The 15,879-nt window shown below is 44.0% G+C and overlaps 1 protein-coding gene across 2 annotated transcripts; it reads right to left on the minus strand.

Annotated features, from left to right (window-relative positions):
• Positions 1–1,946: 1,946 nt before the first annotated feature.
• On the minus strand, positions 1,947–9,862 carry LOC135493494 (uncharacterized). Of its 2 annotated transcripts, none has more exons than XM_064780867.1 (10): positions 9,516–9,862; positions 8,907–8,968; positions 8,290–8,705; positions 6,693–6,833; positions 6,497–6,618; positions 5,929–6,094; positions 5,472–5,664; positions 5,048–5,154; positions 4,276–4,760; positions 1,947–3,575 (listed from the first exon to the last, which is right to left on the minus strand). In XM_064780867.1, the coding sequence occupies exons 3-5, from the start codon at positions 8,349–8,351 to the stop codon at positions 6,513–6,515; spliced, it is 309 nt and encodes a 102-aa protein (XP_064636937.1). In that variant the 5' UTR covers positions 8,352–8,705; positions 8,907–8,968; positions 9,516–9,862; the 3' UTR covers positions 1,947–3,575; positions 4,276–4,760; positions 5,048–5,154; positions 5,472–5,664; positions 5,929–6,094; positions 6,497–6,512. The 2 variants fall into 2 exon arrangements, with proteins under 2 accessions (XP_064636937.1, XP_064636936.1); XM_064780866.1 differs by having other exon boundaries at positions 5,975–6,094; positions 9,516–9,839.
• Positions 9,863–15,879: the final 6,017 nt, after the last annotated feature.

Consider the following 15,879-nt stretch of genomic DNA (forward strand, 5'->3'; position numbering starts at 1 on the left):
CATCGTTCAGGCGGAGACATCAAGTCGGTGTGATGTCCTAGACTGGTTGATACCCTTGTCTTCCATCGTTCAGGTGGAGACATCAAGTCGGTGTGATGTCGTAGACTGGTTGATACCCTTGTCTTCCATCGTTCAGGCGGAGACATCAAGTCGGTGTGATGTCGTAGACTGGTTGATACCCTTGTCTTCCATCGTTCAGGCGGAGACATCAAGTCGGTGTGATGTCCTAGACTGGTTTATACCCTTGTCTTCCATCGTTCAGGCGGAGACATCAAGTCGGTGTGATGTCCTAGACTGGTTGTGACCATTGTCTTCCATCGTTCAGGCGGAGGCATCAAGTCGGTGTGATGTCCTAGACTGGTTGTGACCATTGTCTTCCATCGTTCAGGCAGAGACATCAAGTCGGTGTGATGTCCTAGACTGGTTGTGACCATTGTCTTCCATCGTTCAGGCGGAGACATCATGTCGGTGTGATGTCCTAGACTGGTTGATACCATTGTCTTCCATCGTTTAGGCTGAGGCATCAAGTCGGTGTGATGTCCTAGACTGGTTGTGACCATTGTCTTCCATCGTTCAGGATGAGGCATCAAGTCGATGTGATGTCCTAGACTGGTTGTGACCATTTTCTTCCATCGTTCAGGCAGAGACATCAAGTCGGTGTGATGTCCTAGACTGGTTGATACCCTTGTCTTCCATCGTTCAGGCGGAGACATCAAGTCGGTGTGATGTCCTAGACTGGTTGTGACTATTGTCTTCCATCGTTCAGGCGGAGACATCAAGTCGGTGTGATGTCCTAGACTGGTTGATACCCTTGTCTTCCATCGTTCAGGCGGAGACATCAAGTCGGTGTGATGTCCTAGACTGGTTGATACCATTGTCTTCCATCGTTCAGGCGGAGACATCAAGTCGGTGTGATGTCCTAGACTGGTTGATACCCTTGTCTTCCATCGTTCAGGCGGAGACATCAAGTCGGTGTGATGTCCTAGACTGGTTGATACCCTTGTCTTCCATCGTTCAGGCGGAGACATCAAGTCGGTGTGATGTCCTAGACTGGTTGATACCCTTGTCTTCCATCGTTCAGGCGGAGACATCAAGTCGGTGTGATGTCCTAGACTGGTTGATACCCTTGTCTTCCATCGTTCAGGCGGAGACATCAAGTCGGTGTGATGTCCTAGACTGGTTGATACCATTGTCTTCCATCGTTCAGGCAGAGACATCAAATCAGTGAGATGTCCTAGACTGGTTGATACCATTGTCTTCCATCGTTCAGGCGGAGACATCAAGTCGGTGTGATGTCCTAGATTGGTTGTGACTATTGTCTTCCATCGTTCAGGCGGAGACATCAAGTCGGTGTGATGTCCTAGACTGGTTGATACCCTTGTCTTCCATCGTTCAGGCGGAGACATCAAGTCGATGTGATGTCCTAGACTGGTTGATACCCTTGTCTTCGTTCAGGCGGAGACATCAAGTCAGTGTGATGTCCTAGACTGGTTGTGACCATTGTCTTCCATCGTTCAGGATGAGGCATCAAGTCGGTGTGATGTCCTAGACTGGTTGTGACCATTGTCTTCCATCGTTCAGGATGAGGCATCAAGTCGGTGTGATGTCCTAGACTGGTTGTGACCATTGTCTTCCATCGTTCAGGATGAGGCATCAAGTCGATGTGATGTCCTAGACTGGTTGTGACCATTGTCTTCCATCGTTCAGGCGGAGACATCAAGTCGGTGTGATGTCCTAGACTGGTTGATACCCTTGTCTTCCATCGTTCAGGCGGAGACATCAAGTCGGTGTGATGTCCTAGACTGGTTGATAACCTTGTCTTCCATCGTTCAGGTGGAGACATCAAGTCGGTGTGATGTCCTAGACTGATTTGGAACGATCGCTTTATGAGGAACTTGCCGGCAAAGCCAGTTTGATAGAGACTAAAGACAACTCCGAGGAACAACTCAATAAATAGTGTGAAATTCAAAATTTGTGAAATTCAAAATTTCTAAAATAATGCAAAGAGCCATTGATACATGTAACACTTTTGGGACACATTGTTATGCATGCCGTCTTGAACATAAACATAAGATGTTTTCAACCGGACTGTGCATTTTGTTTGGGAAACCATTTTCCACTAGAATATCTACATAGTTTCTGATCAGGAAAAACATAAATTGAGTCGCATGCAGCGACAACCATTGTAAATGCAAGCAAGGTGAACTACTGTGGTGTATTCAGGTCACGAACCTTGACCTCATTGATCCGAAACAGCACGACATCGGTTAGTGGGTTATTTAAATAACAAAAGAACCAATTTCGTCATGTTCAACAGGACCGTGCTGTGATCTCATTTGCATGACAAAAGAATCCCTCTAGATCAGGCGTTCAGATCAGTCTTCTCATTTGCATGACAAAAGCGGTTGCTTTGGACGAGTTTAACAATAGAAGTAACTTTTTGAATTCACCTTTACATGTATTATGGCTATATATGTAAATTTCAGATATTGTATCATTATACAAACATAACAAATTAATACATAAAACGTCAGACATTGACGTTGATGTTGGCGACAGCTTGCTTGACCCATTCTGTACCACAGGAAACTTCTTGATGGGGCAGTTGTTATCTTTATAACTCACAGGAAGAAACAAGATGAATCTTTCTGGACTAATTATCATGAAAAGACTGAGCTCCTCTTCCACTTGACCGCAGGGTCAGGAACCAACATCAATTTGGAATATTTTGGAAAAATTTCAATCAACAAAATATTTCAACGAAATCTCAAAATTTGGAAATGAATTTGCCCGATTCTTTTGCATTTGTTTTGGTCTTGGGGATAACCTTTGTTATCATATCATTGATGAAACCAAGAATGAAAGGCACCCGGATAATTACCGTGTTTAAGGAAATTTAAAATACTTGTATAAAATGGAGGCTAGAGTTTGTCAATTTCATATCTGTCCCAAATGGAGACCGGCACTATCAGGTATCGGAAGCTGATTGGAATAAACGCATTCGTGTATTCAGGTATTCGTGGTACTGAATGGATCGAGAAAGTTCATAAGGCCTACGGTTCCATCAAAGACAACACATGTTCTGGTTGGCTGGGGTCGAACCAACCAGAATCACGTGGACCCCATGTCTTATTCGATGGGAAAATTGAAATATCTGATCAATTTGGTGATTTCGGAGAAAAATGAAGTAACTTTTAACAGCTCGATAGTAAATTTTGACCTGGTACATCAGAACCTTGACTTATTTGGATCTGGTTCTGGTTCTTAATCAACAATCATCTAGGAGGAGTGACTGACGATGACTGATGGAAAGTCTTTTAAAGACGTTCCAAATGTGTTCAGACATTTTGTCACAGCCACAAAAATGGAAGTAGGCTTTTTACCATCGGATGATATTGAGATTTGCAATGAAACCACCTTTCAATCAGATATTTCGATAAAATACAACGTATCCTTCTGCAGAGGCCTACATGTAGCGAATGTACAATACTACACCAGAGAAAGTCTGTTGCTTATGACTCCCATAGCGACAATCGTTCAGGGGCCGAGGGTTCCACATCCATTGTGTCATCTTGCTGAAAAGAAAAACACATTATGTATCACAGACAGTGCAATAGATGAAAAGCTCAATGCCCACAGATCATTTCAAAGAGATTCACGCAAAGTAAGCCTGAAAATGGCTAGCAGAAAAATTGGCGAAAATTTTGCTTATGCACGTTCTTGGTCATGCTTTATACGATTGGTACAAAGTTAGACTAGACTTTGAGGTTTTACATGAATAATACATTACGTTTAACTACTGATTTGTTATGTGTGTAATCAGCGTGCTGTTTTCTCATGAAATCATCCATGTGAGCCTTGTTGCAATTGTACGTTTATCGAATGATTCACAGCTGTCTCAGCGAGACTTGAAATGCTAGAATTTACATTTCAAGATCAGAAGTTCGGTTGTTGGTGTTGCTAGCTTTCTGGAAGGCTGGAGATTACACGATTATGTGGTATTCACCCAAATAGGCTTGTTCTGATAATATCGAAATACTCTTATCTTCGGATCCGGAACTATAACACCAGACAATGAGAAGTCACTAGGCCCACCTTAATGGTGAATATTCATGACCCTAGCAAATGCCGAGAAAGGCATATCAGTCACACCTGGTCAAATAGCAGAACTTGAGGTCCAGGCCTAGGCTGGTCAGGTCGTTATTGGAAGTCTGGTTCAGAATGGAGTTATCTGGTGTTATAGTTCCCGAGATAGTGTATATCTGTTTGCATTACCTTCAAGATGTGCCCCCGTCGTCACATGGCATCAGTCGTAAAGAGATTCCTGAAGCATGCCGTCATCCAGTGCTTGTGGGATTGGTATCACGTCTCGTCAAATGAAGGGGTTAGAGGTACGCATCTTGTCCAAATCCTTCGTTTGTGGTTCAAATGAAGTACATAAATATAATCCACATTTTCAACAGTTCAATCTGAGTGAAGAAAATAAAATAGTCTAGCGATGGTCCGTGGCTTTCGCGAATCCTTCGTTTGCGATTCAATCTGAACTAAGAATTGTGTTTGCGTTTAAGAATACGATACGCGATGAAAACGTCTATGCATATAAACACGTGTGTTATCGAGATATTCACAGTCCGAGCGAAAGCTTGACACAGTTAGATAGAGAGTCTGTTCCAGAATTGGTATGCGTACTGAGCCCCTGGATACCTCTGCCGTCCCCTGGATGTACAAGACTTTCATTATCCGTGCACGTCTGTGGACAACTGAAAATAAAAGTACATTGCCAATCAGATGAAATTGGTCGGCGTATTCAAGTGCTTCTTGCAGACACTCCATAACTAACCTTTAGAATTTTTGAAGTTGGAAATGTATTTGATATCTTTGTTGTTATAACATACTGCAACATTACTCAGAGTATGGTGTTCATCTACTGGGTGGATGTAGAGGTGATCAATCGGAAGCTCGAATGGCACAAATTTTACTTTCCTTTGGAAGGTCATGTCAGCTGGCCGTTTTAGGCTCTTACACTCAGCCCTAAAGGCTAACTCACTTCTACTTAACCTCGTCATCTCAGGACAATTGCGGTCTTCCATTTCATTAGATCATAAATTCTGTTTCCATCCAGGACTGGGTGTGGTGGTGCAAACTCTCTGCAACCTACAAAAGTATCAAACCATTGCAAATCTTCATACAGTGCGAGAAGTGTCTTCAAAATGAACATCGTCATTGGCAAAGAAGCCCATCTTAACAACTTATCATCTTTTCTGTTGAACCTGGCTGCAATTTCCATTTTCTTAAATGGGTGGACGGAGGTGTCTTTAAATAACCCCTTTAACTTGCAAGTTATCAGCTTTTGTCCAGACGTTATGTTATATATCTGCCGAGTTTAGAGCGTATATAGAGTCAGACAATCGCCCCACTGTTGTAATATAGGTATTGACTTGAAACATGTACATGTACGTTGTGATTCTTACCTCCACTTACAATGCACATCCTTGAGAGTGTCATTTCCAGCAGTTGGAGCGACGCCCTGGTCGTGGTGATGAATATCCTGTGACCTGGATGTGGTGATGCCGGCTCCGGACGAGGACTTCCACTTCTGTGTCATTTCCAGCAGTTCGAGCCGAGTGGTTCCCTTTTTCTGGTGTTACCCATCTTTTGGGAATACTGAAAAAAAGATTTGACACGTTTTTCTAAGTTTCCCCCACTGAAACCCTTTGCTGCACGTCTCCTTTCGTTGTATTTTAGCATTCCATACAACTGCAGTTTCATGGTAAGGGCTCTTCAGCCTTTGTCCCGACGTCGCTTGCTACAGTTTGCATGTTTAGAGCATTCTCATTATTTTCAAATGAAACTTTTCAAGGAGCTGATTACTCCGAGCAGATCAATCTTTGATTTTCAAGTGTCAAGTAAATAGGTTCTACTGCTTACCTGAAGTAACACTGCAGCATTCTCCATCGGCTGTCTGGCCGCTTACCTGAAGTAACACTGCAGCATTCTCCATCGGCTGTCTGGCCGTTCGGGATCGATCAAAAGATAACGGCACAACCGCTTCCCTTGGCAGGATCGTGTCAGGTGGCCGGGCACGGCTGTTGTCCTGAAAGTCAAGGTCACGGCAGATATTTGAAGACGTCAAGACAATTTGTAAACAAGCTGTGCTGCATAGTATGGTATAGTGGATGCGCTTTCAAATTACGGGAAATGGCGGTCAACCAATTGAATGGCTCAGTTGATCACTCGAATATCTGGCATCCAATAAAATGGTCCTAAGGGATCAATCCAAAATGAACGGTTCTAATGGTACCGTTTTGCTTCCCTGGGCAAGGTCATGTCAGCCTACTCCTTCAAGCACCAACAACTACACAGGCAGAAATTTCTATAGAGAATCTGTAAAGCTATATAGAAATGGTAAACACAAAATCTATATAGGATCTATATATATATTTTTGCCTGTGTATGCTCACTGTGATGAGAGCTAAATTCACCTCTATCTACTCACCAAGTCTTTGTCGTGTTCAAACTGGGATCATGTTCAAACCTCTGTATAGTGGGGTCTGCGTCACGCTGGGCTCTCTGCGGTGTTCTTGGCTCTGGTTCGCACTGGTCTCCCGGATGCTCTTCCTGAAAAGAATCTTAACGATTTAAATCGCTCATAATTTTTAAAATTGGGTTCAAAAATAATGAAATGAAGTTACCATGCGGCACACATCTTGCTCGCGTCCGAATCCATCCCCAGACGTCTGTCACGCCACGATCGTGCATCTTCAGCCCTCCTCGAGCATGCCCCATCGCACCGACCCTCTTCCTTCCATTGGGAGGTGGTCTTTCCATCGATGCTGTAAATGGAAACGGATTCAGTGGGAAAAGATCTTACAGTGGATGTATTGAATAAATCAGAAATATTAAGGTAGCAGGAAGGGGTGGGCGTTGGTGGTTTCTGAGTGTGAGGGGGTACTGTACTGTAGTGGCGTCTGCTAACTGTGCTTTGAGAGACTAGGCACGATGCCAGTCTCTCTTTAGGCACCGTCAACAGACATGTGGTTTCAGTATTAGGTCTTTCATTGTAGCAATGCGAAAATGTAATTTTGGTTAGGTCCGTCATTTGTTATCACCAAGTATCTTCTAGAGTGTCTCAACCACTCTTGATTACAGCGGCCGTCTCAGCGCCACCACCACGCGGGGCCTAATGGTATTAGTCTGAGTAGCTTCGCGCGATCGATATGCACAATTCTGGGTAAACTAAAATGAGGAAGTATGCTCCTCGAGTCATTAGCATAATCTAATCTTAACTCCAGCTCGAGGTAATCTTGGGCAGTGTTTCTTCGGCCCAGATACATTGTGGTGGAAAACGTCTAGTACAAAGAACGCCTGGCTTGCGCCATACTATAAAGAAGTGAAGAAGGTCTGGCTGCGCGAGACTACCGTGATAAAAATGACCATTGCAGAGACTCTTGTGAGATAGGCATATGAGACAAGACCACTATTCATAGCCGGTTGGAGGGTCGAGGCCTATCAATTAGACGAGTGCATGTTTTTAAATCTCAAGTACATATTTGGAGAGGTATTGAAAAAATATTTGTTGTGGCAAGTACAGATATAAAGAAATGATTTGATGAAAAAATTAATTTCGAATTTTGCTAATTGGGTAATAGGGGGCGTGTTTTGAGGTTTTTTTTGCCAGTTGGCTGAAAAGAGTGGAAATATCAAAGTCTGTCTAATTTGTCGATTATCAAAAAATTTCCGTGGTCAATCACCAGTTTATTTTTCACCATTTACTTGCCCGACTGTCCGTTATAACATAATCTAAATTTCAGATTCACAACACCACGCATAATTTGATGCGTCAATTTAACTGCTAAAAGGCTTAAAAAATCAATTGTGGTCTTGTCTCATATACTTTTTACAATTAAAAAATATACTTTAAAAAAGTTCTCAAAAAACGATAAGGAATGATTATTTATTAACATTTCCTGGACTAACCTTCTAATTATCACTTACATAATAGGTTGGCGTTAGGTCGCGTGCTTTTCTTTCCTCGTGACAATATACAGCAAAATAGTTACAACCCCATAATCGCGCTATAAGTCCATAATAAGATCACGGTGACCAGTTATAAATGTTTCGCCGGCTTCGCTATTTTGCGTAACGTAATTTTATGTAACGATCTAACTGGAGTAGGATCTTGTATAATCTTTCAAATTTTTTCTGGATGTTTCAATCATCTCAGTGGAGAATCGGTCAAAGAGCTAAAATTGCGCAAACCTCAATGACTTAACAAAATGTGAATCTCACCTGTTTGTTGTAACATCATCTACTTCAGTGCCTGATCTTCTACGACAGCCGCCGGAGAGCATAGAGGGTTAACCCATTAAGTTAAGTGCGAGCCGTCTGATTAACGGCAAAGGCGAGTCCGGAGACCGTCCCGGACTCCATCCCGCACCATGTCGTCAACTTTCTTAAGCCCTTCAACAGCGTAAGAGAGGGAAGGCCTATTTAATATAAAAACCTCTCTTTTTCGCGTTGAAATGGCAAAATGAACGAAGACGACACGCCCTCATGCTGAACCCCCTCAGTCGTAGAACCGAACGACAGGGTCCCCTAGGGGCGCCCGACAAGAGACACAAAGCGTACCGTGCTTTGGACTCTGCCACGTCGTCGGCCGGCTGCTTGGCACACGCCTTCCATACGGAGTCCGCGGAATGGACCTTCTGTAAATGGAATTGGAGAGTCAACATCACAACTAATGCAAAAGACACAGAAAACGCAAAAAATACAGGACATAGATCAACCAAACACACACACACGCGCACACCCGCACCCATACTCATCCCCTCGACAACCTCCCACATCCCACGCCCCTCAAACCCTCTCCCCCAGCTAATCACACATACATATCACTCTATACATACCCTTCACCTCGCGATAGACATCATTCATGGTCGGTTGCATTGGAGAACTTGGCTTGGGGCATCTGCAATGATAAAAGTGATAGTAACGGTAACACGAGCTCTGGAAACTTGTTCCGAGTGAAAGGCCCAGAAGCTTAGGGTGCGATTTTTGAGGTGTTCTTGACGAATTCGAACAAAATCATAAAAGAATTCGTCACAAAAACAAAGAATTCCTCGTCGTCATTCGGGAGTGTTGCGGAACCTCACTTAGGAGAGCCAAAACCAACCGAAACTGTCTAAACCTCACGAACAAAAGGACACGTGGAGTTCGGCCACGAAGTCTTTTCTGCAGACAAATGAAGTAAATATTTTGAATTGAAGGGGGGGGGGATAAATCTTTGGAGTAAGACGAAATTCAAAAACTGCTTGGCATACTGAAATGAAGCAGGAGTTCGCATGTGGCGAGGACTGGACAGGAATGACTCAGTGCGCAGCCGTCATTGGTTTCTTGGTTGTTGAGGAAAACGGCAAATTTCTTGGAAATCGGAATTCGGAATTGGATGTGTGCTCATTTACAGAAGTGGAGGTTGGGATATGCCAGAGTTATGCCCAAGACCGAATCTGTCTTACCATTGCGTGGCGTGGCCTGTGCTTAGAAAATGTGGCGTGGCCTGTGCTCGTCGCGTCTGATCTTGAAGCTCCACGAGTCTTGAATACGCAGTTTTTATTGGGAGCGTTGGTAACATCAGTTGAACGACTTACGTCATGTCATTAAATAATAGAATCGTTCTGGTGCTTTCATGCCGTGCTCGTCATGGTCACTGCATTTGTTGTGCCAGCCTTATACGAGTGGATCATAGCATAATTTGTATATTTTGTACTGCTGATCTGGTCATAGTCAGGTTGGCACCAAGCTTTGGTAGGTTTCATGTGGTAAGGAAGCATGACATGTGGATGTTATAATACACTATCTACAGCCGATTCTGTCAACTACGGTGAACAAAAGTCAAAAGGATGATCTTGATTTAAAAGTAATTCAGTCGTGGACATCCACTATTTCTGAAGAGGCTCGACAGATCCGAAAGGAACAATGACTGGGAAAGGACATCGACATTTTTTTTTCGGGGCGGGACGACTACGGTAATTAAGTCGGGGGGACAAAACGAAACAAAAAAAATTTGAAAAAAAAATCTGTTTCATTTTCATTCGTCCCCCTACGGTGGCTGGGAAAGGACATCGAAAAAAAAAAAATCTCGGCGGGACGACTTATTATCTCGGGGGAACGAGTTAGTAAGTCGGGGGGACGAGTTAGTAAGTCGGGGGACGACTTGGTAAGTCGGGGGGACGACTTATTATCTCGGGGGGACGACTTATTAAGCCGGGGGGGACGACTTATTATGTCGGGGGGACGACTTATTATCTCGGGGGGACGACTTATTATGTCGGGGGGACGACTTATTATCTCGGGGGGACGACTTAGTAAGTCGGGGGGGACGACTTAGTAAGTCGGGGGGACGACTTAGTAAGTCGGGGGGACGACTTATTATCTCGGGGGGACGACTTATGAAAGCGAGGGCGAGGCCTGGCTGTGACTGTCTCATTTCTCTCGCCATATCAATAACAAGGCAGTGCGGCGAAGACTGATGTGGCCTGGCTGTGACTGTCTCATCACTCTCATCATGTTGTCAACACGGTGGAGCAGCCAGGACTGATTCGGCCTGGCTGTGACTGTCTCATCTCTCTCATCATGTTGTCAACACGGTGGAGCAGCCAGGACTGATTCGGCCTGGCTGTGACTGTCTCATCTCTCTCATCATGTTGTCAACACGGTGGAGCAGCCAGGACTGATTCGGCCTGGCTGTGACTTCCTCATCTCTCTCACCATGTTGACAACTTAATAATAATGTTGCCCTACTGCCTTTTTCATGAATCAATTTTGAGCATTATGTTTACAACGTAGTTGACAATAATTATAGTGAGAGAGATGAGACAGTCACAGCCAGGCCAAATCAGTCTTGGCTGCTCTGCCAAGTTGTCAACTAAACATGGTGAGAGAGATGAGGAAGTCGCAGCCAGGCCGAATCAGTCCTGGCTGCTCCACCGTGTTGACAACATGATGAGAGAGATGAGACAGTCACAGCCAGGCCGAATCAGTCCTGGCTGCTCCACCGTGTTGACAACATGATGAGAGTGATGAGACAGATGTACTGGATAAGGAGCTAGATATTTAACGTGTCTCAAAGACAATAGATTGCTCTCTTCAAAGGATGCGATGCACTGGATGTGTAGCTCCCTATTCATGTTGTCTCAAAGACAATAGGTAGCTCTCTTCAAAGGATGAGATGTACCGGATGAGGAGCTAGCTATTCAAGGTGTATCAAAGACAGTAGGTTGCTCTCTTCAAAGGATGAGATGTACTGGATGAGGAGCTAGCTATTCAAGATGTCTCAAAGACAGTAGGTTGCTCTCTTCAAAGGGTGGGATGTACTGGATCAGGAGCTAGCTATTCAAGATGTCTCAAAGACAGTAGGTTGCTCTCTTCAAAGGGTGAGATGTACTGGATGAGAAGCTAGCTATTTAAGGTGTATCAAAGACAGTAGGTTGCTCTCTTCAAAGGATGAGATGTACTGGATGAGGAGCTAGCTATTCAAGATGTCTCAAAGACAGTAGGTTGCTCTCTTCAAAGGGTGGGATGTACTGGATGAGGAGCTAGCTATTCAAGATGTCTCAAAGACAGTAGGTTGCTCTCTTCAAAGGATGAGATGTACCGGATGAGGAGCTAGCTATTCAAGGTGTATCAAAGACAGTAGGTTGCTCTCTTCAAAGGGTGAGATGTACCGTATGAGGAGCTAGCTATTCAAGGTGTATCAAAGACAGTAGGTTGCTCTCTTCAAAGGGTGAGATGTACCGGATGAGGAGCTAGCTATTCAAGGTGTATCAAAGACAGTAGGTTGCTCTCTTCAAAGGATGAGATGTACTGGATGAGGAGCTAGCTATTCAAGATGTCTCAAAGACAATAGGTTGCTCTCTTCAAAGGATGAGATGTACTGGATAAGGAGCTATCTATTCAAGATGTCTCAAAGACAATAGGTTGCTCTCTTCAAAGGATGAGATGCACTGGATGAGGAGCTAGCTGTTCAAGATGTCTCAAAGACAGTAGGTTGCTCTCTTCAAAGGGTGGGATGTACTGGATGAGGAGCTAGCTATTCAAGATGTCTCAAAGACAATAGGTTGCTCTCTTCAAAGGATGAGATGTACTGGATGAGGAGCTAGCTATTCAAGATGTCTCAAAGACAATAGGTTGCTCTCTTCAAAGGATGAGATGTCCTGGATCAGGAGCTAGCTATTCAAGGTGTATCAAAGACAGTAGGATGTTCTCTTCAAAGGGTGAGATGTCCTGGATCAGGAGCTAGCTATTCAAGGTGTATCAAAGACAGAAGGTTGCTCTCTTCAAAGGGTGAGATGTCCTGGATCAGGAGCTAGCTATTCAAGGTGTATCAAAGACAGTAGGTTGCTCTCTTCAAAGGGTGAGATGTCCTGGATCAGGAGCTAGCTATTCAAGGTGTATCAAAGACAGAAGGTTGCTCTCTTCAAAGGATGAGATGTACTGGATCAGGAGCTAGCTATTCAAGGTGTATCAAAGACAGAAGGTTGCTCTCTTCAAAGGATGAGATGTACTGGATCAGGAGCTAGCTATTCAAGGTGTATCAAAGACAGTAGGATGTTCTCTTCAAAGGGTGAGATGTCCTGGATCAGGAGCTAGCTATTCAAGGTGTATCAAAGACAGAAGGTTGCTCTCTTCAAAGGGTGAGATGTCCTGGATCAGGAGCTAGCTATTCAAGGTGTATCAAAGACAGAAGGTTGCTCTCTTCAAAGGGTGAGATGTCCTGGATCAGGAGCTAGCTATTCAAGGTGTATCAAAGACAGAAGGTTGCTCTCTTCAAAGGATGAGATGTCCTGGATCAGGAGCTAGCTATTCAAGGTGTATCAAAGACAGTAGGTTGCTCTCTTCAAAGGGTGAGATGTACTGGATCAGGAGCTAGCTATTCAAGGTGTATCAAAGACAATAGATTGCTCTCTTCAAAGGGTGAGATGTACTGGATGAGGAGCTAGCTATTCATGTTGTCACAAAGACAGAAGGTTGCTCTCTTCAAAGGATGAGATGTACTGGATAAGGAGCTAGCTATTCAAGGTGTATCAAAGACAGTAGGTTGCTCTCTTCAAAGGATGAGATGTACCGAATAAGGAGCTTGCTATTCAAGGTGTATCAAAGACAGTAGGTTGCTCTCTTCAAAGGATGAGATGTACTGGATAAGGAGCTAGCTATTCAAGGTGTATCAAAGACAGTAGGTTGCTCTCTTCAAAGGATGAGATGTACTGGATAAAGAGCTTGCTATTCAAGGTGTATCAAAGACAGTAGGTTGCTCTCTTCAAAGGATGAGATGTACTGGATGTGTAGCTCCCTATTCATGTTGTCTCAAAGACAGTAGGATGTTCTCTTCAAAGGATGAGATGTACCGGATGAGGAGCTAGCTATTCAAGGTGTATCAAAGACAGTAGGTTGCTCTCTTCAAAGGATGAGATGTCCTGGATCAGGAGCTAGCTATTCAAGGTGTATCAAAGACAGTAGGATGTTCTCTTCAAAGGGTGAGATGTACCGGATGAGGAGCTAGCTATTCAAGGTGTCTCAAAGACAGTAGGATGTTCTCTTCAAAGGATGAGGTGTACTGGATGAGGAGCTAGCTATTCAAGGTGTCTCAAAGACAATAGGTTGTTCTCTTCAAAGGGTGAGATGTACTGGATGAGGAGCTAGCTATTCAAGGTGTATCAAAGACAGTAGGTTGTTCTCTTCAAAGGGTGATGTGTACTGGATAAGGAGCTAGCTATTGAAGGTGTCTCAAAGACAGTAGGTTGTTCTCTTCAAAGGGTGAGGTGTACTGGATAAGGAGGTAGCTATTGAAGGTGTCTCAAAGACAATAGGTTGTTCTCTTCAAAGGGTGAGGTGGACTGGATGAGGAGCTAGCTATTCAAGGTGTATCAAAGACAGTGGGTTGTTCTTATCAAAGGGTGAGGTGTACTGGATGAGGAGCTAGCTATTGAAGGTGTATCAAAGACAGTAGGTTGTTCTCTTCAAAGGGTGAGGTGTACTGGATTGGTGCCTTTCATGTCAAAAACGATAAAAAATGTATCTACCTTATTCGATCTCGCGACCTCCGGTTTCTTGGCGCGACGTCCAAGCCACAGGGCCAATCTGACTACTCACTTGATAAGGGATTGCGAATAAGAATCCACTCTTACGTCATGTTGATCAAAGAAGGGCGTAAGTAGGCCTATGTTGAAGGAACATGACGGCGTTGAATCTGGCGAGGAGGCTTTCGTACTGAATAGGAGAAATTCTCTGTATTTACGCTCGTTTTCATCGGATAATCCACCATGGCGATTAGGTGGATATTCTTTCTGTGAGTTTGTGTGCTTTTACAGGATCATATTTCTGCTTTTCGCGAGGTCTCAGGCTATCTTTGCCCCTTTCCATTGTCAGCGTGCTTTATCGTACCAAGCCTAGTCATAGTGAATTGATATCTACATATTGGAAGTCTGAATATAATTCACTGTGGCCTAGTATCATAAAGGAATAAGCATGAAGATCTTACTAAGATATTACGTAATTGGAGCGTTTTCTTCAGATAACTGTAAAACAATCGGTCAAATCTTATCAGACCTTTCTCATGGAAAGGTGTCAACTTCTGATAAGAATTCGATGCATTTTTCAAGCATCTGAGGACCCATCCGTAACTCGGAGGGTCGAAGGATTCTCTAATAGTGTGTTTGTGAGGTGTGCGGGGGGGGGGGGTCATAGGCTCCAATCTCTTCAGAAAAGAAAACATTAAAATCGAGAGCAGACCGGCTTCGAGGAATGTGTAAGTTGGGCGCTTGCTACAACCACCACCCTTTTCATTTTCAAATATCGGTGATAACCAACCGTGGCATATCTTACAGAATACGACAGGATTGGCATATTAAAAATTGATGGCATATTTGTAATCAAATCGGGACCTTCCGACCAATTGTCAAACAGGAAAAAAACACTTTTGGCCTACGCACTGAGGTTATTATGCATGGTTAGAATTAGAGTCCCCTTCACCATCTCGGGCCAAATAACTACTAACAAAGGTTCGCAGATGACATCGATCTCTTGCATGGTTCAAGAAAGGATACACCACTCCCAGAAGGTGGACAGAACACGCGGCAGATATGGGTTTGAAGTCAGTCGGGAGAAAAACAGAGACCATGGCTTTAGCAGGAGAACGGATCGATGTGTGCATATATAAGAGAAGTGAAAGAGTTTGTTTGCCTTGGTTCTACACAAACAGAAGATGGTACATCCCTTGAGGCAGATAAAACGAGAATCGCCAAAGCTGCAGCTTCCCTGCCTAGACCGAAGAGGACATGACGTGACTGCAACATCTCCACATCGTCAAGACTTCACCTGCTAAGATCTCTGGTAATCTCAATATTCCTGCATGTCTCAGAGTCATGGAGGACCATTACCAACTGACGAACAGTTTCCGCAGATCCCTCAGCATTCACGACACATCTAATTCCATCAAGATTAAGGTCAGCGAGCTGGTTGTTTAGCACATTGGACGCCTTGACAGCCTGCTGACTGCGGCTAAGAACAGGAAGCTAAGGTGGTTTGGTCACGTGGCAAGAGCCAAGGGCACAGGAGACGCGGTCGGCCAAAGAGGATTTGGATGGACGATGTAGAGGATGGACGGGAAAAAGGACCGGAGAGCTGATCCGCATCGCAAGGACAGATTTTAGTAGAATGGCGCACGTAAATGGTTCTGTGAGTGAAGTACATAAGTCTGGCTATGTCTATGGCCAGCGAGAAATAACATTGTTTTCTCTTACCACGGCCCATTCTGATCTTAGCAATGGTTTGTGCCTTCAACGTTGTATTTGGGTCAAAAACAGCTTTGTTCTAATATTCTGA

This window comes from Lineus longissimus, chromosome 9 (genome assembly GCF_910592395.1).
Source record: "Lineus longissimus chromosome 9, tnLinLong1.2, whole genome shotgun sequence".
NCBI classification, from domain to species: Eukaryota; Metazoa; Nemertea; class Pilidiophora; order Heteronemertea; family Lineidae; genus Lineus; species Lineus longissimus.